Below are 22,310 nucleotides of genomic sequence, written 5' to 3' on the forward strand. Positions count from 1 at the left end.
CCAAACAAAGAAGGAGTAAGATCTCCAAAACCTACAGTTTACGAAGCAGGGGTCGCCCTGAGTATCCCAACGGAGTCAAGTCAACAAATAAGCCATAATCAGTGGAGGAAATATGAAGTTAAGATTTGGTCACTGTTTCCCAAAGAAGACGATTTGATCACAGGACGGCAAGTGACAGCTTCACGTTTTCATCACAGGCTGCAGGGGGAGGAGCGTTCGTCTCAGGCTTTCAGATGAAAACACTGAAATGTCCAGGTTGTCAGAGCCCTGGCTTCCTGAACACAAACGCTGTGTCTGGGAGACGGTGGACAGCACTTCGGGTGCTGCACTGGTCAGACTGGCGGCGTTCTCCTTGGAGAAGTAGATGTCGTTTGGCCGGACCTCACTCTGTCCAGCACTCCCCGACCAGGGCAGTCAGCGGCAGCCACTGCAGTTGTCACAATAATCCTGGAAGTGGGAGTTAACGTCTCCGCTCTACAGACTAGGAGCCAGGATTGGAGAAGTTCAGAGACCAGCTCAAGGTCACACGACAGGGAGCAGCAGAGCGAAGCCAGGCTCCCTGGCAGGCAGTCCTGCCCTGACGTCCACGTCACAGTGCTTCATCGTAAACACACTTCTCTGCACCGGCTGTGTGGCCACCCCCTCCCAGGCTGTGGCCTTTTCTCTGGACCCCACTACACCAAGGCTCCTGTGTGCTCATCACCTAGGAAGCCAGCAGACCACAAACATTAGGAACTTTATGGAGTTATTTTACCTTTTCAAAGGAGATTTGTTTAAACTGTGAATTAGTTAGTTACTGAGAAGGTCTTTATTTCTATCTCTCTGAATATATATTCACAGAGAGGAAGCTCTGTATTCATAGGTGTGGTTGTGTGTGTACGTACGTATGAAAGCACCAGCAAACTGCCCCTCTTTTTTTTTAATTTATTTTTTCATTGAAGTGTAGCTGATTTACAATGTTGTGTTAACTTCTGCTCTATAGCAAAGTGACTCGGTTATACGATATATATATTCTTTTTCATATTCTTTTCCATTGTGGTTTATCCCAGGATATTGAATAGAGTTCCCTGTGCTCTACAGTAGGACCTTGTTGTTTATCCATCCTATATATATGATTGTATCTGCTCATCCCAAACTCCCACTCCATCGCTCCCCCACCCCCCTCCTCCTCCTTTTAAGGACAATTATTCATGTTCTTCTCCACCGACAGGTGAAGTCTTCCAATCCTTACAGCTGTGCTATATTAAAGGACAGGAATAGAATGAAAGACTGGCCCTCATCAGCTCTGCTACAGTCTGATATTCCAACTGTCTTCCTGTCCAACAACCTGGGGTTCAGTTAACGCACCTGGTTTACTACGAAGGTTGACAATCGGAGAGAGCAGGGCATGCTTATGCCTCGTTCAACATGAATAAGGATGTTCAACAAATCAGCAAAACTGCATTATTTTATGACTCAACAGTTGGTTCAGTTTAAATCCCTAGGAAAAAAAGGCATAGAAAAATAGTACCATGAGTGTGAAATAGTTACCTTCCGTAACGAATGGGTAGCTGGAACTTAAAGGATGCTTTTGAGCAGCTGACTAACAATGCGGAAACCACCGCTAACTGGGATTTTTGCAAGTTGCGTCATCACCTGGAGCACCCCCTGCGGTGACGGCAGGTCCTTCTGGATGAAACCCTGTTTCTCCCTCCTTCCACCGGAATCATCTCCGCCTGTCCCTTCTCCACCTCCCCCCCCATCCCGCCTTTCCCGAAGACCAGCCAGGACCCTGTGGAGTAGATGTGAGCTGCTCCATCATGGTGCATTATATATAAATGGGACACACCCGTATGCAGGCGTGTTCCACGTCAGTGTGTGGGAATCTACACGGCCGTGTCCACGTGGGTTGCTGTAAAAGCTTTGACATTGTAATTCTTCCATAAAATTGGAAAATAATTCATTATAATTGCAAGACAATATGGTTTCTAGGTGAGTTTCCAAGTAATCTCTTAGCAATACTAGGTTAAGCCAGGGATTCTCTGAATGCCAATCGGAAACACTTTGAGGCCTTTTAGAAAATACGGATAAGTTCTTCAAGAGATTGGGTCAGCTGGTCTGGGAGGGGGCCTGCACACTGGAATGTTCTAAAGGCTTCGGGTGATTCTCTTGTGAACTATTCTTACCTAAACTATTTTTGCAGGTAGGTTGTGAAAATAGCAAACTCTCTAGTCAGAAAGTTCATTTTTGTCCATTTAGAATGAATCAATCCTATAGACCTGGGAAAACAGCTTTTAAAAAGTTAACACCTCTGGTTTTCCATTAAAATATAATTAAAATTACTGGATACAGGAAGCTTTAGTTATCCTAAAAGTTCCATCCCGGTAAAATATTTGTTCTGTATATTTTAAAGAGGACTGGGGTGGAGGGCGTTAAATTATGTTTTAATTCCATCCCATCAATGAGAATATGAGAAAAAAGGAAGGCCTTATTTCAAGCACGTATTAGCCGCGTGTGCATTCATGGAAACTAAGAATGTGTCTCAGGCGCTGCTTTTATAGTAAGGCAAATTGGTGTTTTGATCTCTGTTTATTATAAAGCAGATAGTAGCCTAAATAGTCTAGCCATTTTTCCCCCGTTTTGTTGAGATATGATTGGCATACGGCACTATGTAAGATTAGTGATTTGACTTACATACATCATGGAATGATCATCATCTCATAGAGATACAACATTAAAGAAATAGAAAAAAGTATTTTTTCCTTGTGATGAGAACTCAGGATTTACTCTCAACAACCTTTGTATACAACAAACAGCAGTGCTAATTATATATATATATATCAATTATTAATAATGTGATTATAATTAGTCAGAAATTATTGTACTTATTTCTCTTATAACTGGAAGTTTGCACCTTTTGACAGCCTTCCTCCAATTCCCCCCTCCCCCTCCTCTGTAAGCACAGATCTGATCTCTTTTTCTCTGAGTTTCCTGGTTTGTTTCTGAAGTGTAATTGCCTGACTACGCTATGTTAGTTTCTGTTTCACAACACAGTGATTGGATATTTTCATACATTTCAAAGTGATGACCATGAGAAGCCTAGTTGCCATCTGTCACCATATAGAGATACAGTTTTTGAAATGCCTATCTTGAGGGAATCTGTGAGGCTGAGAAGTCGCTTTCTTTCCTGGGAATCCCTGAGAACTTTCTTAATCTTCATACTGACATTTGCCTTTCGTCACACTTTGTAGTATAATCAAAAATTTCTATTTTGACCTTCCAGGTTCAAGAATAAGTTCTAAAAATGAAGAGTTGGCAGGATGGTTATACAAAAGGAAGGAGCGACGTGGGTGAAGCAGTGAGTCAACTGCTCCATATTATAAAAATCTAACAACAAGTAGTCGTCTGTTGTGACACAGGCGTTACCTTGCAGCATTAGGGAATGGATGTGACCTTGCCAACGTTTGCATTTTGTGTACAAGTTAGGCATCACCAAGGGGTGAAACATTTCAGGGATGACTGAGGCTCTGAGCGAGCACGTGGAAATACACTTCCTGCAGAATTATCCTTCCCATTACCCTGATTTACCAGAGGGCAGTGTGCAGGACGCGGCGCCCAAGCATTACTGGCGCTCAGGACTAGAAGGACCCGGGTTCTCGGGTGCTGTGAGAGAAAAGGGGGCCGTTTCTTTAGGAGCTTGCGTCCCATCAGATTGAAGGGGCGCTCTAGGCTTTGGGGGCGGGGAGTACTTGGGAGAGAAAGGGGTCTGCCCAGGCCCGCCTCGGGGACCCCAGAACAAAGAAGATGCTCTGTTGCCCCTCCGTCCTCCCTCCTCGCTATGGGAGGACCCCGAGCGTCTTTTGGGCCCATCCCTGGGCCCCAGCTATGAGGAACAGACAATTCCGGCCCAGGCACCCAGACTTGGGGCCGTCGGAATGGAGCGGCTGGACCCGCTGCCCCCTGCTCTCGCTCTGGGCCTCACTGTGGACTGGCGTGGCCGCGGACAGATGGGCGGACCTCAGCGGTGCCAGCCGGTTCCGCTGCGATAGCGGGTCTTTCTTTTCCTGGGGAGCTACCCCCAGTCTCACTACTGAGGCCACGGGAAAGGCGTGCTACCAGAGGCCAAGTTCTCTGGGTAGAGGCCTGGGCACCTGGGGAGGCCGGAGGAGGAGCGGAGCTGCGCTCTCTGCCCCCTCCTGGTGCCCTGGGATCTGCAAAGCTGCCACCAGCAGTGGGGGGGCGGGGGGGTCGCTCGGGTGGAGGAGGACAGACCGAGGTGGGGTGTGGAGCTGGCTCGGTCCTTCCCCAGGCAGGCACCTCGCATCTCCCCCACCGCTGCTCCTCCCCTGCCTGCGCGAGAGAGGCGGTCTCCGTGTTTACTGAATTCCTAGGTCGCCTGTGCCCAGGGCTCGGCCACGACTTTCCGAGCGCTCGCGTTCCTGGCGCTGTGCCCCTCGTGTCCACACGGGCTCTCGCGCTCCAGGCCTAGATGTGGGTTAAAACTCCACTTCACAAGCCCCTTGATATGAGATATGGATTTGACATCTGTTTGCCAGAGTGTTTTGCACTTAGCCTAACACCCACTATTAAGTGACAAAATTGTGGCAGCCTGTCAAAGCCAGAAGACTGGCAGCTGCTCGCTTACAAAACCATTCAAATATTTGCAGGTTTTGAAGCTTTATGCAGTGTTGTACCCAATCTTTCAGTGATTTAACATGTAAAATATAAGTCAAAGTTTTAAATCTGGATTCCAAAATGTTTCCATTTTCCCTCCAAAAAGAAAAAGCTTTCAGGGTGTGTCTGCTGGAATCGGTCCAGTTCCAACCTGCTTCTCCTTCCCCAGCATGAGATTCCTGCACAAACCCGGTTTTTAAAAATGTCAAGGACCAAACTCTGTCTTCCTGCTGTTACCGACATCTCCGATGACAGAACTAAATTACCTTAAACTCCAAGGGAATACAGTTCCTCAAAAGTAGATTGCAAATAACAATAACAATAATCCCCGAGTAAAGCGATGCTTTATTTCGCGTTTGACAGTGGCACCAATGTGCCTTTGGGGGAAGAGCGTCCTAGTTAACGCTGAGCTCTTTGGTGATTTCTGAAACACTACCTCCTCTCACTGCACCTCTAAATAGCTTAGTCCGATTAAGAAATAATTTGCAAATGACACAGTGTTTCTCTAGATTGAGGTCCATTGAGTAAAGTCATGTGGGGTTTTGTCTCCACAATTTGCGCCCGGCAGACAAGGACCTCCTGAAAACTGCAGCTGTGAGCAATGAAAAAAAAAAATTATCATACATTTGTCCAAGATCTATAGATAAGTACACACGCCTTACCCCCTGGAAGACTCAGGGCTGTCCAGCACTTAAGATGTTCAAATGTGCTGTACGTGTACGCCTTTTTTTTTTTTAAGGTTGGTAAATATCGTTCCTTCTGGTGGGAGGGGGGTCATAAGTCCATTGGGGAAAGGTGGGGTCATCATTTTCAGAAAGGCAGTTGCTTTACTTTTGATACATTTCCAGAGGCTCTCAGAGTGCTAGAAGCGCAACGCTAGAGATGGGAGAGAGACGTGTGGCTCCAGCCCAGGCGCCTCCTCGGAAGGTTTTCTCGTCGGGCTCTGCCGGGCGGACGGCTCGGTCCTCTGGGGGAGGCCGGGGCCTCCGCCTGCAGAGGGAGTCTGGGCGCAGCGAGGGCCGGCGCCCTGGGGTGGCCGCGCAGCCCCGCCGGGTTCCCCACCGGCCGTGCGCCCCGGGAACGCCAGCCTCCCGGCCGCCGCCACTTTTTACCTGGAGAGTTTTGTGTCCACAACACTAAACCTTCGACACAGTCTCTGGTTATGCAGCTGCCGAGTTGTTCGGCGGGGGGTAGGGGGTGGAGGTTAAAAGCCTGTGGCAGAGCAAAACAAAACAAACAATAAGTAAAAAAAAAAAATAAAAGCAAGGCCAAGGTGTCCCCTGGGCGGGAGAACAAAGCTGAAGCTCGGGCCCGGGGGGAGAGAGCCCGGAGCGAGGACGCGGCGGGGAGCGAGGGGGCGGCGCTGAGACCCTTGTAAGCGGTCCAGGTGACTCGCGACTGCGGGTGTGGGGCTGCCATCCTCCCCTCGAGGTCGGGAAGGGACCCGGAGAGCAGTTCGAGGCGGAACTCGGTAGCCTGCGTGATGACAGGAGTGACAGCTATTTTACGGGGGGGGGGGGTGGGGGTGGTGGCGGGGGGCGGGTGCAGGAGAGAAGGGGGACTTGCCGGCCGGGTCAGCTTTATTGGGCCCGATCTCTGAGGCCGGGCCGGGCCGGGGCTGGGGGCGACGGTGGATCCGCGGAGCGCAGGGGGGCGCGGAGAGCGCGGGCGGCGCGGCTACACCTCCCGCTCCGAACGGCGTCGCAGCTGCTGGCGAACCAACTGCTCGATTCTATTCACTGTCGAGTAGGAACAAAAAAGTGGCTATTTATTAGAATACTTGTTTGGTATTGTTCGGCGCCACACAAAAGACGTTTCATTATGTGGAGGGATCCCCCTTTTTCCAGGGAGAAACAATAACTTGAAATTGTCTTTAAAGTCTTTTCCATCAGTAATAAATTTCATTTTCTGGTCTCTCCCGCCGGCAGCGTGCGTGTCCGGGAGGGCGCGCGAGGAGAGGAGCGGCGTCTGCGTGTGCAGCGAGTGTGCGAGCGGGGCGCGCGTGAGTGTGCGCGTGTGAGTGTGCGTGCGCGTGGCGCCCGCGTCCGCCGTGCGGCGGCGCCGGAGCCGGCCGGGCTGGGGTCCCTGGGCAGCGGCGCGCGGCGTGAGGAGTGGGCGGGCCCCGCGACGCCGGGTTGGGGAGGTGCCCGGGGCCGAGGACCCGCTGCAGCCGGCGAAGGAACTAACTGTAAGTGTGTCTCCAACTTGCGCGCGGGCTACCGCCCGCCCCCAGCCGGGAAAGGGTGCGGGAGGGGCTTCGGGGGGCGGCGCGGGGGCCCTAGGCGACCTTCCGGGGGCGGGGGCATAGAGCGTCCCCCAGCTTCCGTCCCCGGTCGAGCACAGGTGGGGAGCTGCGCTGACCGCCGCGGGCGGACTCGGGCCCGCGCGCCGGCCACGTTGGTCATTTTCTTATCTGTGCGTTCACTCCTCCCTCCTCCTCAGCTTTTTGGATTGGCCGCTCCCCAAGGGGCCGAGACTCTGTTTCACTCCGGGTCGCCTTTTGCGGGGAGGGGGGAGGAAGGTCGAGCCAGTCGGTTTGGGGGAGAAGGTTCGCGTCCGCAGGCTCCCCGTTTCCTCCTGCCCGCGCGCCCCCGCCCCGCCGAGGCCCGGGCTCCCGGCGCAGCGCCCTTGCCCTTGGCCGAGCCGACTCCGGCTCTCGGCAGCGCGCCCGGCAGCGCTGAGAACTAAAGCCGCGGGTCGAAATTACGTTTTAAAAATGAACATGTCGAGCGTGTGCCATTTAGTGAGAGGTGTTTTGGGCAAAGAATCAATTTAACTTTGACTGACCGACGGTCTTGACTGTTAATACTGCCACACACACACACACTCAAAATCAGTGAACCGGGATTCCTGGACACGCGGCGAGCGCCCCTGGACTCGGCGCCTGGCCGGGAGCCCCGCGGGCACGGCCGCCGCCTCCGTCCTGCTGGCTAGGGCAGCGCGCCCCAAGGTGGGGTGCAGGGTGCCCTAAAGCCCCGCCTGCCCGGTGGGCCTCTTTAGGTAGGGGTGACCCGCCCCCCGCACCGCGCGCCGTCGCCCATCCCCTCGGCGCGTCCTCCCTCCTCCAGCGAAATAGCACCCGCTCGGCTTCACGGTTCCACACGACGCGCGCCTCGGTCCTCCCTGCGCGCAGCTGGGCGTCTCCCCACCCGCGTGCGCGGGCCGCCCGCCTCCGCCCTCTATTTTCGCGGTTTGAGCCGCCCGCTGAGAGGAGCGGTGGGGAAGTTTCAAAGGTGAAATGGATTTTCGGCGGTGGCTGGCGCTGTAAACCAGCGGCCGGGAGGGGCCGGTCAGGCAGCCATCGACCGGGCACAGGACGGGGCTGGCTGCCTCTCCATGCAAGAAACGGGTGTTTGAACACGATAGCGGCCGCCAGTCAATTAACCCATTAAAAACCCGCTTTTCCGCATCGATTTCCCGGAGCGCTCCGGGGCCGGCGTTCTGGAAGCTCCTTTGTGAAGGCGGGTGGGGGGGGGTGGTCTGCACCGAGGGTGTCCAGTTGGTTCAGAGACCCTCAGCCCCGCGGCAGGGCTGCCCAGGCGTCCGGGTCGGGGGCTTCTCCCTCCGCTAGGGTCGAGGAGGGGGGCGTTCTGTCCTCAGCTCCGGCCTGGCGGGTCGGTGATGCCCGCTGCAGAGGGGGGAACGCCCCGCGCCCGCCAGTGTCCCCCGACGCGCCCAACTGTGGCTGCGAACCAGAGGTTAAGGCCAGCGCCCACGCGGAAAGGAACTGCGCCCCACCCCACCTCCGTGCGGTGCTCCCAGCTTTCCTGTCCCAGCAGCGTCTTTCATGGACGGGGCGACACAGGCCGGGTGAGTGGCCTGAGCACCGGCAGGCCGGAGAATGCCACACTTGCTCCTTGAGGGCGACAGAGAACCTCCGGGTGGCCTTGTGTTCCAGCCCTCGTTATCATCAGAGAGGAGAGAGCAAAAGGCCGAGCCTGGCGTGTGATGACAGCAGCTGGAGGGACGGGCAGGATTGGCATCAGAAGGAGGGGGCGTCTCTCACGGAACCTGCGGGAACTGCGGCCAGTTAGACTTGCTGGACCCGATCTCCCCGCACATGAGGAGAAGGAGGCCGCGGGGACCCTGCCGCGGGGCTGTGCCCCAAGCGCCGCCTCCCTGGGCGAAAGCAGAGGGTCAGCCACCTGGAGAGGCCGGTGGTAACGAGGGGGTCCTGCAGGAGCAAATGCGCCTGCTGTCGTGAGGGCTCAACACAATTTTAGATGAAACCTAAGCGCGGAGTTCCTACCCTGAAACCCTAACGCCCCTCCTCTGCTGCTTGATGGGGTCCTTTGTCCTTTTGGGACCACTTGCCGGTGCCCCAGGGTGCCAGTCCAGGAACTGTCGGTCAGTCCATAAAGGGAGAGGTGGTCCCCAGCAGCCAGATGGAGAGGTGGAAATCTCCTATTAGCCGGTTTTGTAGAAACCCCACTGTGTTCACCCACTTTTCCTCACTCAGATTTAGGGGTCAAGTATTTACCTCGGAAGTAGGGTGCACTCTCTCTTCCTTCCTCTGTCTCTCTCTTCCTCTCTCTCTCTCTCTCTCTCTCTCTCATGCCAAACCTCCCTCCATCTTATTTTGATGGTGCCCAATCCCCAAGATGGTTACTGTTCTGAGTGGGGGGAGGTCCCTGGAGGCCCTTGGGGGTAGGCTGCAGGTCCTTCCCCATCCCTCCTGCCACCCCAGATATCTAAGAAAGAATAATACAAGTGTGTTCTCCACAAAGACCCATGCACCCAGATAGTCACCAGACCTCCACCCAACGAGAGGGAAACCTAGTTTCCCCTTGCAGGATGGCTGGCTCTGTCTCTATGGGGTAAGAAAATGGCACTGAAATGTAGCTAGGGGGCCTCTCTTAGCTCAGAGCGCGGGGCCCTGGTGCTGCCTTTGGAGCCCAACCCCACTGCCTGAAGATTTTGACTGACCTGCTTCTCTGTTTGCTGTTTTCTGAAGTAAGCAACTGAAAGGGCTTGAAATTGTGTCACAAGTGATGTTTTAATCTCATTGAAAAGTGTATTAAAGGACAAGATGTAATTTATGTGAGATGCTTCGATGAAAGGAGAGATTGGAGTGGATGGTCTTTTCACTCATGTGAACCTCGTGTCATGTTTATATTGAAGCCTGTGTAGCTATTCTAATTTACAATAACAGGGATGGCCTGTACGAAAAAGCGTCTCTGATTTCACTTTATTTCTTTTCATATAGAAATTCCTTATGACTTGTCTCCTCTTGTGAGTGACGCCTTTTCTATTTGGGGGCTGAGAGAGAATATGAGAAAGGGCCACGTTTACTCATAACCATGGCTCTTTTCTGCATACACCTCAAGGTCCTCGGCTGGCCTGGACTTGACCGGGGCACTGCATGGCCCTGAGGCACTATTTTTGATCTTTTCAGAATGAACCTTATGGCAGCCTCCAGGGTCAAACCCTCCCCCACCACCACTTGGATGGGGCCTGCCAGGCTTGTCTGTTTACCTGCAGAGGCTGGATGGGTTTCTGCCAAGGATGTTGGCTTTGGAAGTGAGCTTAATCAGATGTACTGTACTCACAGGGCTTTAGTTCTGCAGATTTTAATGTGAACAGTTAGGAAGGTCCTCCCATTCGGCAAAGTTAGATCTTTGCCGAGTCTTCCCGGGAGCTTTGGAAGAAACCAAGCACACCTCCCGCTCAGACGAGGAGCTTTGTATTCTTATTATCACGTTGAACACAAGCGTTCTTTACCAATAAAAAACGACACGCGTTAGAAAATTACAACTTTTGTACAACGTAAAAAGGTGTATTCAAACTGTTAATTACCGGAGGTTGTGTAAATGAAACTTTAGCAGTGACCCAATTTAATTCTGTGGTGATTACTGACAAAATGAGACAAGGCGGTGTATTTATCTTGAAGGAGAATATTGCACTGGTGTAGTTAAGAGAAGGAGTAAGAACAAATGAGAGTGGGGTGTTGCAGAAATATAAAAAGTCCATAAAAATCGCGCTCTGAAACCATTTGGGCTCAGAGCACAGAAGGCGCGGCTCAGGTGGCTTTCTGCAAAGCCCGTGCAAATGTTAGAGGTTCCGGCATTTCCTCCCTAAAATCCAAGGCTCCCAACCGACTGCTCTGGCGTCGTCGTCTCAGCGCCGCGGATTCCTCGCCTTGAGCTCAACTTTTGCGAGTCCTGGAAATCCGGGAGGCAGAAGGAGGGCTCTGCCTCGGCCCCCGCCCGACTCGCGCCCCGGGGAGGAGAGGCTGGACAGCCGGGCCGCCGAGCGGGGTTCCCGGGTGACCCTGAAACCGCGTTGAGTCCAGGCTCGGGCCGGCCAGGCGGGGTGGGGAGGGGGTCGGCCACGTCCCCTCGCCCAGTTCGCTTCCTGCAGGCGAGTCTAACGGCTTTTTCCCTCCCTGTCCTTCCTGGGGCTTTCAGCGATGGTCCAGGAAGGGAAGCGGCCCGGCTTGCGCCCATCTTCCTCTGCCCAGGGTCGGGCAGCGGCTTCAACAGGGCCAACCGGGCTAGGCCACTGAGCACGAGCCGCGGTTCCCACTCGAACCACTTTCCCGCCCAGCCCTGCGTAATCGGCTGGGACACAGAATGCGGGCAGCCGGCGGCGCCCAGAGGCGCCTGGCTCTCCACGCGCTCACCCCACCTCCAGCTCCAGGGACCGGCGAGGGCTGCCCTGGGCCGGTGGCCCTGAGCCCTCCCGCAGCGGGGCGGGGTGGCAGCCGGGGCAGACTCCTGCCTTTAGCGGCCACCCAATTGAAGTGCGCGCTGAAGCCGCGCTCGGCCCAGCCCTCCGCCCCAGTTGGTTTGGGCAGGGTGGGCACCCTCGAGGAGGCCCCAGCGCCCAAGCGGACGGGACAGTAGACAGGCCTGGCTGAGATTCTTCTCGGAAACTTTCCCGCAGAAGAACCGCTGGGCAGGCGAGCGGCAGAGCGGAGCTGGCGGGGAGGCCTGGGCGCCCCGCACCCCGCGGCCGCCCTCCCTCCAGAGCGCCCGCAGCTCGCCCGGGCGGAGGGCGCGAGGCTCCCCTCGGGCCCCAGTGTTTTCCTCCCCTTGTCTTCTCTCGTTCATTCATAAACCTGGTGGCTACAGACGCGGCTTGAATATTGACGGCTCTCCCCCAACTGCTCCGCCGTTAACCCAATTACAGAATTCATCAAGAACTGTGTTGAATTATCTCTTTCCATACAGTATCAGCATTAGCCTAATTAAAAGCTATAATGTCTGATATAATGATTAAATCGTTAGCTCTGCTGTAGGGAAGCAATATTTTGTTTTCCCTTCAATTAGAAGCTGATTGAGGTTTTCAGAGCAGGTCAGCTGTGAAATTTGAATTATATGTGTGAGTACTGCTCACAGGGTGAGCCCCTACTCGAAAGCTCCCAGAGATTCTCCAAACGCTTTCACCCAGAGCGCTAGAGGCACAGACAACGCGCGCGCGCTCACATGCAGGCTTGTTTGATCTTCTCTGTGTATTTACGGATCTCCACGCCGATCGCTGGAGACAGAGTCTTGCTTGGCTTCGAGGGGATGGGCTTTATTTCCTTTTTCCTGCAGACGGTCCTGGAACAGCCCTCCAAACCCCACGCTTCTAGTTGAAGGAGAGGAAGGGGCCTTGGACGCTCCGAGCAGCTACAAAGACCTCCTGCTCTGTGATGACTGAAGTCGCTCGAAGCTCCATGTCGGCAGCGATTCTCTTTCCCTTCTCCTTCTTCTCTTTCCCCCTTTCCCACGACTGTTTTTTCCCCTTTAACACAAAAGCGAACCAACAAAAAAAACTTTTCGGTTACTTTGGCTCCTTGGCCTTGGCAACAGTGGGGTCAAGGTCGCCGTGTCAGGGGGCAGAGGGGTACCGAGAGCGTCCGGGGACCGCGAGAGACGAGCGCCCTCACGACCCCCAGCCCGTCGCCCGCGCGCAAACCCCCGAACGCGCGCTCGCCGAGCCCCGGAACCCGGCGTGTGGCTGGAGAGCGCCGGCCCGAGGCCCCGGAGCTCCGCCCGGACGGCGAGGGCGGCGGCGGCCAGCAGACGGCGATCGCGGCCCGCGCGGCGGCCAGGTCCAGGCAGACGCGCGCGGGGCCGGGGCCGCGGCCGGGGCCGGGGTCGGGGCGCGCGCCTGGGCCGGTTCCCCGCCCCCCACCGCATCCCCGCGAGGTCCCCTCCGGCCAGCAAGCCGCCCGGCGCAGCGGTCCCCTCCCACACGCGCGCGTCTCCGCCTCTTCTCCGTCTGCGCCTCCTGTTGGCCGAGATGACCTCGGACGCCTCTTCCAATTGAACTGTCTTTCTCTCCTTTCCTTTTCTTTCCCGCGCTTTCTTTCCGCCTTCTCTTCCTCGCTCTCCTCAGGTCGCTCCTTTCTTTCCCCAAAGTCCTGCGTAGGAACTGGCGGCTCCGTCGTGATTTGCCTCTTGGAACTCTGGTTTCAGTCCTTTGGGCTACGCCCTGGGCGGTCTACGGAAGCGCCTACACGTGGCCTCCGTCCTAAGGGGCCTCGGGAAGCCGCTGGAGCTGAACTATGGGAGGGCCGCAGGCGGAGGTCTGGGCACATCCCCCGGAGGGTGTCATCAAGACAGGCCGTCTGCGCCAGGGCCTCGGAAGACAGGAGAGTATTGGTCTTCTTCGCTTCCCCAGAATGACCTTTGATTGTCCTCTGGAACCCCTAATCTGTCCATCTCTCTGTTTCTTGGAGCTTGAGGCGGGCACTGGTACAGAAGGTCACCTCTGTGTGCCTGAGAGCTAGCTTTCATTTACAGATTGCTAGGGCCGGGGATGCTGTCCACAGTAACCCTCTGTGCTTCCCAGAATTCTCCTGAGCGCAGCCAAGGGGAGGGGGGAAAGCAAACGCCAGAAAAGTTTCAGTCACTCCGTACAGGCAGTATAAGCTACTGGGGTTAGATTTAAAGTCCAGGACTCAAGTTATTTGAAAGTCAAGGGTTCTTGTATAGTTGCCTAAATACTGCACATAAATATATATGCATACATTCTTTGTGTACACACCTGTATGTAACTGTATGCCTATATTCTGTGGTATACATGGTATATGCAGGTGTGCATATATCGTGTGCACCAGTATGTATATGTACGCATATGTGTATGTCCTGTGTGTATACAACTATTTATATGTATGCATATGTACATATGTTGTGTGTACACACGTGTGTAAACGTGCATATATTCTGTGTGTGTGCATATGTGTGTTTGTACAATGCATATATTCTGTGTGTATACACATGGATACAAACCTGTGTATATATTCTGTGTATGCATATGTATACACACATGCATCTGTTCTGTGGGTACACATGTATGCATACATATGCAAGGTGTGTGTATATAATTTCCTCTAATGACGGCTTGGATCTGAATTTTCTTTGAGGATCATGCCTACAAGTTAAATAAAAGAACAGAAAGCATCTTTACTTATGCACATTTCTAAGTTGATCTTCTCTTTGGCGCTTTGAACAAAGAAGCACAATGAAGTTTCTGAGCTGCCAAGAGAGCAAATGTGGTCACTCAACAGTGAACGAATCCTTTGCTGGGGGTCTGGGCTTTGATGTTACTTGGACCTAGTGTAGTCTGTCTTCAGATTCTCCAGTGCCTGGCCTTGGAGAAAGTCCTCAGCGTAAAGAAGGTCCCTGCCAACCTGGTGGGGGGCAGGAGGGAGAAACATAGAATCGGGGAGAGGAGGTGTTTTCAAACCGTTTTGAACCGTTTTCTCTTTTTAAAGTGTGGCTGGGGAGGGGGGGGGAGTCACAAGGAGCAAGACATTGAGGCTCCTGGAAGCCATCGCCCGCAGGGGTTAGTATGATGCTCCACAACCTCCATGCCAGGATGGAAGGCACTGAGAGGTCTGGCAAGCAGCGCCCTGCCACTGCCTGACTGGCACAGGCGGCGGCTGCCAATCATCTATCGCTTGGCAACAAGTTACACCTGCAGCTCGGGTTTAATACTGATGCACTTGGACACCCATAGTGTGTGCACCCGCTAGGGCCCAGGGAACACCTCGTCACTAAAAAGGGCTTATGGAGAGCGCCCCGAACGCTGAACACTAGCACGATCTCACACAAGGCTAAACCATTTACCCCCTATTTAGATGCTCTGCAAAACAAGGGTAACTTTGTATTTGGAAACAATTTTCAGGACTATGGTAGAAAGAAACCAGACCATTTCAAAGTCAGCTATCCAAGCTCCCCAGAGCATAAAGCCTTCCTGCAGTGTGCACTGGAGAGCAGGGTGTTTATAAAATAAATTGCTCCATTGATACGGAAAAGAATGTACCAAGCCTGATTCACACAAAGTATTTTCAGGAGGGCTTCGGCTATGTATTTTAAAATCTAAATTGGAAAGCAGAGGAAAGAAACCTTTCAATTGCTAAGTGTATAATATAGTTTATAATTTGTAAACCATTTCCTTTATTTCGGTCTTGCTGACTTTCCATAACACACTGGATCACACGGCACACCCATTGCCTCCTAAATTATCAAAGGAGAAACAGATCTGTAGCACCCGTAAACAGTATTCTTGTTCTTTTTTTGTTCATTCACAATGTAACTGATATTTGGAGGTAGTGCGTGAAACAAATCAAAAGGTTTAACAAACTCGACTGGTGAAATAAGAAGGCAGTTGAAAACCAAGTTTATAACCTAGATATTTAGTGAAAAATAAATATGAAATGACGTTTCCTTTCTAATATAATTATATATTATTTGATGAGTTCACTATTAAATGCTGAATGGCCTGAAATGAAAGCAGTTTAATCTGCAGAGACCAATTTGCTCTTGCACTGCATACTGTAGCAACCCTGCAATTAAAAAAAAAAAAAGCCTACAGTAATAATCATAGTAATTGAGAGGAAAGAAAGCATTATTCCTGTACCTTGGACAAGCAATAGGGTCAGGAAATTCACAACGGCAGCATTTTTTTTAATGGGGGGGGGAAGGGAAGAGGCGTCATGTATTCACTGCCCAACATACTTAAACATCATTATTACTCCTCTTGTAATCATCATCATCATCATTATATGTTTATTTCTATTACAGTATGGTCAGTCGGGCCGCTTTGGTTAGGCTCCACTTTACCCACCAGGAATCTCCTAAACATCTCCCTCTGTGGCGCACAGAGACGCCCCCGTTCCTCCATGAGGACTCTGGAGGGATGCTTGGACTGTCATGGATTTTCTGCAAGTCTCTGGGCCACTTTCATACCATTGGGGTTGTACCGGCAGCGTGAGCGCAATGGTGTTTGAGAATGGGCTTGGAAATTTCTTGTAGTTCCCGGTATTGAGAACCCTTCAAGGTTTAAGAATTATAACCGCAGGTCTATGCCTTAATCGTTCCAGGAAACAGGCCTCTCGTTTGCATAATGCAGGGAAACGGCATCTGTCGCTCGGTCCCGAGGCCTCACTTTTCCGATTCGGGTTCAGGTGGGCCCCACTCCGTTCACGGAGTTTTCGCAGTTCTTAGGCAAACGGCTTGTGGAAGATTCGCTCCAAGAGAGCGTGGGCTAGATCATTCTTTTGCGATTTCAACAAACTTTTTCAACTGTCATTGAGTAGATTCCAGATGGATCTTGTTGTTTTCAACCTTCCCAGAAATTCCTTTTTAGGAGGAAGAAGCCAAATTGAGAAGAGCACGTGATTACAACCCCTAGGCTCATTAAAAGCAGTAAGAGTTCAGGGCTAAGGCTAAAAGCAGCTGTGGAGCCAAGCCCGACACAAATGCTTCCCCGTTACGGGATTATCGTGGCCTGGACCGCGGAGGCCTGGCCTACGAGAGGGGGCACTGGAGAACTTCAGCACAGCGGCGGTGAAGCGTGCATCCGTGGGAGGGCGGGGGGCTGAGCTGCCCAGGCCTCGCCGGAGAGCCCGCGGGGTGCGGGGAGAGGGGAGATTTCCAGTTGTGTACCTAGGACGGTCTCCCCTGCTCCCAAGGGCGCGCCCTTGCTTTCCGGCCCTCGGGCCGAGATGAGGGCGAGGATGCCGCCTCGGCCTCCAACTTTCCCCTTCCCAGCAGGCGCAGAGTTGGCTGGCAGGGGAGCAGAGGAGGAGCCGGGTCTCCTTTGCGCTCTTTTAAACAAGGCTCCGGGCTGCATTCCCCCGCCACCACCCCCCCGCCCCGCAGGATTCTTTCTTCGTCTTCGCTTTTAAACCCAATCGTTAATCGTTCGGAGCGCGCGGGCGGGGAGAGGCAAGGAGGGTGAGCTCGGGGTTCGCCGCCGCCGCGCGCGCTCAGGAAGCAGCGTGGCTGTGACCCCCCTCCCGGGCCTCCTCCCCCGCCTCCTTCCTGCCCCCGCTCCCCCTCCTTCCTCCCCCTCCTCCCCGCTCCGCCGCCCGCGCCCGGCGCCTCTACTCCCTCCCCACGTCACTCGCCAGCGCGCCATGCAAATCACCGCCGCCGCCGGCTCCCATTGGCCGCGGCGCGCTCATTTAATGGCAGCCCGGGCCGGGCGTATGGCTGCTGGGCCCCGCGCGCCGCCGGCCCCGCGTGCGCCTCCGCTCCGAGCGCACGGCCCCGGGCAGGCAGCGGGCAGCCCATCCCGGGCTCGGCCGCCCTGCTTTCTGGCCCTCTCTGCGCGCCTGCCCTCCCTCCGCTGCCCCCGGCCCCCCTCCCTGGCGGCACCGTGAGCGCCCCCCCGCCCCCCCCGCTCCCCCCTCGGCGCTTCGCTCCCCACGGGCACCTGGGACCGGCACATGCCTAGCGCACGCGGCGCGCCGCGCTGCTAGAAGTTGCAGCCCCGGAGTTGGAGGACCGAGCGCAGGAGGAAGGAGGCTCCGGCGGCGGGCGGGCGAGGCGGCGGCGGCGGCGAGCCCCGGGCCGGGCCCCGCGCACCGCTCGCGTCCCGGAAAGTGGAGCTGCAACTTGGCCGCGACTGAACCTGTTTGCACCGCTCCGCCGAGGGCGACCCGGCTGCGGCGGCGACGGCGATCCCGGCCCTCGGCCTCTTTGGCAAGTGGTTTGTGCTGCAGAGAAACTTTCCACCTGTGAGCCGGACCGGCGCTAAGTGCGTGTGTTTTTGCCTCTTTTTTGTTGCTGTCGCCTCCACCTCTCCCCATTCTTCTCTCTGCCAGGACCTCTCCCCGCGACCCACGGCTCGTTCCGTCTGAGCCCCTCTCCGTCCCCCCCCCGCCCCCCGGCCGTCTATGCTCCAGGCCCCCTCCTCGCGGTGCCGGTGAACCCGCGAGCCGCCCCGATGTACAGCATGATGATGGAGACCGACCTGCACTCGCCCGGCGGCGCCCAGGCCCCCACGAACCTGTCGGGCCCGGCCGGGGCGGGCGGGGGCGGCGGTGGCGGCGGCGGCGGCGGCGCGGGAGCCAAGGCCAACCAGGACCGGGTGAAGCGGCCCATGAACGCCTTCATGGTGTGGTCCCGCGGACAGCGGCGCAAGATGGCCCAGGAGAACCCCAAGATGCACAACTCGGAGATCAGCAAGCGCCTGGGCGCCGAGTGGAAGGTCATGTCCGAAGCCGAGAAGCGGCCTTTCATCGACGAGGCCAAGCGGCTGCGCGCGCTGCACATGAAGGAGCACCCGGACTACAAGTACCGGCCGCGCCGCAAGACCAAGACGCTGCTCAAGAAGGACAAGTACTCGCTGGCCGGCGGGCTGCTGGCGGCAGGCGCGGGCGGCGGCGGCACGGCCGTGGCCATGGGCGTGGGCGTGGGTGTGGGCGCGGCGGCAGTGGGCCAGCGCCTCGAGAGCCCGGGCGGCGCGGCGGCCGGCGGCTACGCGCACGTCAACGGCTGGGCCAACGGCGCCTACCCCGGCTCGGTGGCGGCGGCGGCGGCCGCCGCGGCCATGATGCAGGAGGCGCAGCTGGCCTACGGGCAACATCCGGGCGCGGGCGGCGCGCACCCGCACGCGCACCCGGCGCACCCCCACCCGCACCACCCGCACGCGCACCCGCACAACCCGCAGCCCATGCACCGCTACGACATGGGCGCGCTGCAGTACAGCCCCATCTCCAACTCGCAGGGCTACATGAGCGCCTCGCCCTCGGGCTACGGCGGCCTCCCCTACGGCGCCGCGGCCGCCGCAGCCGCCGCCGCGGGCGGCGCGCACCAGAACTCGGCCGTGGCGGCGGCGGCGGCGGCGGCGGCCGCGTCGTCGGGCGCCCTGGGTGCGCTCGGCTCGCTCGTCAAGTCGGAGCCGAGCGGCAGCCCGCCGGCCCCGGCGCACTCGCGGGCGCCGTGCCCCGGGGACCTGCGTGAGATGATCAGCATGTACTTGCCGGCCGGCGAGGGCGGCGACCCGGCGGCAGCGGCCGCAGCCGCGGCGCAGAGCCGGCTGCACTCGCTGCCGCAGCACTACCAGGGCGCGGGCGCGGGCGTCAACGGCACGGTGCCCCTGACGCACATCTAGGGACGCGGGGGGCCCTGCGGCCGGCGACGGGCCGCCTGGCTTTTGTACAGACGTTTCCACGTTCTCGTAAACAGGCAAACACTGGCGCCGAGCACCAGGTGACACCCGGCCCCCCTAACCGGGAGCTCCTGGGGACCGCTAGGCGGGACCGTTGTGCGTTTGAGACTGAACTTCGGTGTTTTCTTGAGACTTTTTGTACAGTATTTATCACCCGCGGAGGCAGAAAGCGTTTTCTTTGCTCGAGGGGACACAGAGACCAAACCATGCGAGAGGCGACGCCAGCTTTTTTCTATCCCGGCCGCGCGCCCGCCCTCCGGCCGCATCGCCTCCTGACGGCGTCGGGTGCCGGCGACGCGGGGAGCTGTTCTCATTTGTTATCGGTGTAGTGAGCCGGAGCCAAGCACACGCTTTTGGTGGTCGTTACCGCCTTGGGGGATTGGTTGGTTAATTTATACCAAGAGATCCCCACTCGCACCCCTCTCAGACGGCAGCGTTATTCTGGGTTTTGTAAAACTTTCTGTATCTGAGCATTTCCGGGTTTTTGTTTTGTATTATTTCATGTAAACGCGTTGTGCAGTTTTTATTGGAGGCGTTGCGGTGTGGGGAGGAGGATTCAGATTATGTACATAGTTTCCCGAAAAGCCTTTCTGCTCAAAACGGTAAAGGAACCTCCACCCTAAAAGTGCATCGAGCTTTGAGTCAATAAATTTGAGAGAGAAAAGTCCGGTTTTTCCCCCTAAACTTGAAACGTGCTAAATTTAGATTCATGTTTTATGAGCTCAAAACACAATCAGTAAATCTGACTAAGGAGAAAGAAAAATTATCAGCATGAACTAAAACGGAGGGAACACCAGGGGAGAGGGTACGGTTTTCATGGAGCTGCATTCAGAGGAACGGAGGGAAGTTAAAATCGGTAATTATTTTGTAGCGTTTACAGTGTTATTACGGAACGAGAAATAATTGCTCCCCCCCCCAAAAATTTATAGTTTTGTAGTCCGGCCGTTGGGTGTGTAGTTTTCAGCTGCCGGCCGCTGCCGGCGGGCTTTTCGATCCCTGGTTTCGGGCTTTGCCTCTTGCAGCTGGCCCGGGACCTGAGTGCAGTTTGGGGCGGAGGAGGGAGGAGAGAAGACCCCAGTGGCGGGACCAGGCCAAGGATGGATGACAGAGACCACGGCGGGGGCGCGGGGGCCCCCGACTCCCGGGCAGTTAACAAGATTGCGAGTGAAATTTTCTGAATTTGGCTCAAGGAGAAACGCACTCTCTAAACCAAAATGTACTGCAACCGAGGCCCCTCCGTCTGTCCTCAGCCCCTCCCTCTGGTATATGTCTCCTTGGAAAGGGACAAAATAATTTCGTTGGATTTTCACACACACAGAACCGACCGCCCCACATGCCCCGCCGTGACACTGGGATGCAAGCTGTTAACCGATGTGAACGCAAAATGCGGTGTTTATTATTCTAATGAGATCTGAGGTTGTTTGATGCTTTAAATTTTTTAATTATATTTTTTCTAGGTGTTTATTGGTACCTTGCAGTTTTTTTCTGGATTTTAAAGTTTTCTGTAAAACTTTGTCTTCAAGTAATCTGACAGCATTAAATATTGCATTTAAAATTATACTGTAGCAAATACATTTTGACATTAGTCACAGCATAAAGATGAAATATTTTTGAAAAGAACAAACTTTTAGGCCAGATGGAAATATGTTGATTTCATCAACCCCTCATTTTCTTAACATCTTTTTTTTTTTTTTTTTTGGTCCTGGAATGAGTATAGACTATACTTCCAAACGTGGGCCTATGCTGGCAGGTTAATGAGAAGTTCTTTCAGCCTATGCTGGGGAATAGTTTTAAGTAAAATGCTCACCTGACAATTGACGTGTGTAATCTTTTGGAGTCACTGATAATTTTGCTTCAACCACTCATTCCTTAAGGTGATTGCAGAAATTTCAAGAACGACGTCAATTGCTTCTTTCTAACAAGATAATAAAGTCTCCCTCTTTTTTTCCCTCTTTTTTCTTTTTTTTGCTTTAGCAATCTGATGTGTTTGGATACATAGGGACTGCTGAGTAGAACAGCATCTTCAGATAGTGAGATAGTCTGGGAATAAATGCCACACACAATCCCCTCTGGGAGAGGAAATTCTGTGACGCTCTGTGAACTCCACATGCAGCCTAAGGTGCAGGCCTCATTTACTCTGAAATATACAGAGTTCAGTGGACTCCGGCTGGCTCTTTTGCAGCATCTCCCTGCACTTACTAAGGTGGCAGACAGATGTGGGGTTGTGCTCGAATATATGTGTGACCAAACTTGTATCTATGCTCGACTATTGGCATAAGAATATTAGTAATGTGGGTAACACCTGAAACGTTTCTGACTATAGAAAGCTTAGCAGGATGCGGGGGACTCTGGGAAGAGCTGTCTGTCGATTTCCTGAAAGGTGGGCTTACAGTGTGGCATTTCCCCCTGTCTGTCTCATACAGAGTCAGCAGAAATAGTCAATGCCAGGTGGCCCAAGCCACTTTGTTAAAAAACCCAGGAAGATCTTCAAAGAGGGAACTCCTGATATCCAGCAGTTTTGTTGACTAGAACAATGTGAAGGAAAGCAAATATAAATTTTTTAATGATTCAATTTTAAAACAACCTGGGATGGGGGAGTAGAAATTAGCTAGGATTCATCCTTCAGGATTGAGATCTTATCATTCCAGCACTGTCTCTTCGATTTAAATTCGCGGTGAGAATATTCCACAAGGCTCCCGAGACGCCTCACTCAACTGTGAATTCCGTTCTTGCCAAGGTACCCCTCACCCTATTCACGAACTGAAAATGTTATGTGACCATCATTATACTGTGATGGCCTCATCCACTTCCAGATCCCAGGGCGGTACTTCTATCGCTTATTCCAATTTTGTAGGAAAACCGTGTGGCGAGCGCGGACGGTCTTTGGAGGCCTTGTGCAAAGTTCGCACAACTTCGTGCCGGGACGACCGCGGGAGTTCAGGAACCGGCCTCGGTGCGCCGCCCGGCTCTCCAGGCTGAGGGTAGCACGGTTTGTTTGCTGGAGGAATTTTTTGCTCGTTTCTGTCCTCCGCCCCCCGCCCCTGTTTTATTTTAAACTCACGGGCCCCTTTCGTTGTTGTTAAGACTTTGACCCTACCCTCTCCTCCCCGCCAAAGAAACCCACCGGTAGCTGGAGAAGTGAATTAATTTCAACACGGGTAGCGCGTAGAGCGCGCCTGATGTGCAGATGCGCGTCGGGCGGCGGTGACTGAGAGGTCTATTAAAATCCTGCATGTGGGAGAAGAACAACACGCGTATTCGCG

General features: G+C 54.6%; 1 protein-coding gene across 2 annotated transcripts; it reads left to right on the top strand.

The window, feature by feature from the left end:
* Positions 1 to 17,820: 17,820 nt before the first annotated feature.
* Positions 17,821 to 20,716, top strand: SOX1 (SRY-box transcription factor 1). 2 transcript variants are annotated; one of them, XM_060288156.1, is made up of 2 exons: positions 17,921 to 18,615; positions 18,694 to 20,716. In XM_060288156.1, the coding sequence occupies exons 1-2, from the start codon at positions 17,977 to 17,979 to the stop codon at positions 18,988 to 18,990; spliced, it is 936 nt and encodes a 311-aa protein (XP_060144139.1). In that variant the 5' UTR covers positions 17,921 to 17,976; the 3' UTR covers positions 18,991 to 20,716. The 2 variants fall into 2 exon arrangements, with proteins under 2 accessions (XP_030712579.1, XP_060144139.1); XM_030856719.2 differs by having other exon boundaries at positions 17,821 to 20,716.
* The last annotated feature ends 1,594 nt before the right edge of the window (positions 20,717 to 22,310 follow it).

Source organism: Globicephala melas, chromosome 18 (genome assembly GCF_963455315.2).
Source record: "Globicephala melas chromosome 18, mGloMel1.2, whole genome shotgun sequence".
NCBI classification, from domain to species: Eukaryota; Metazoa; Chordata; class Mammalia; order Artiodactyla; family Delphinidae; genus Globicephala; species Globicephala melas.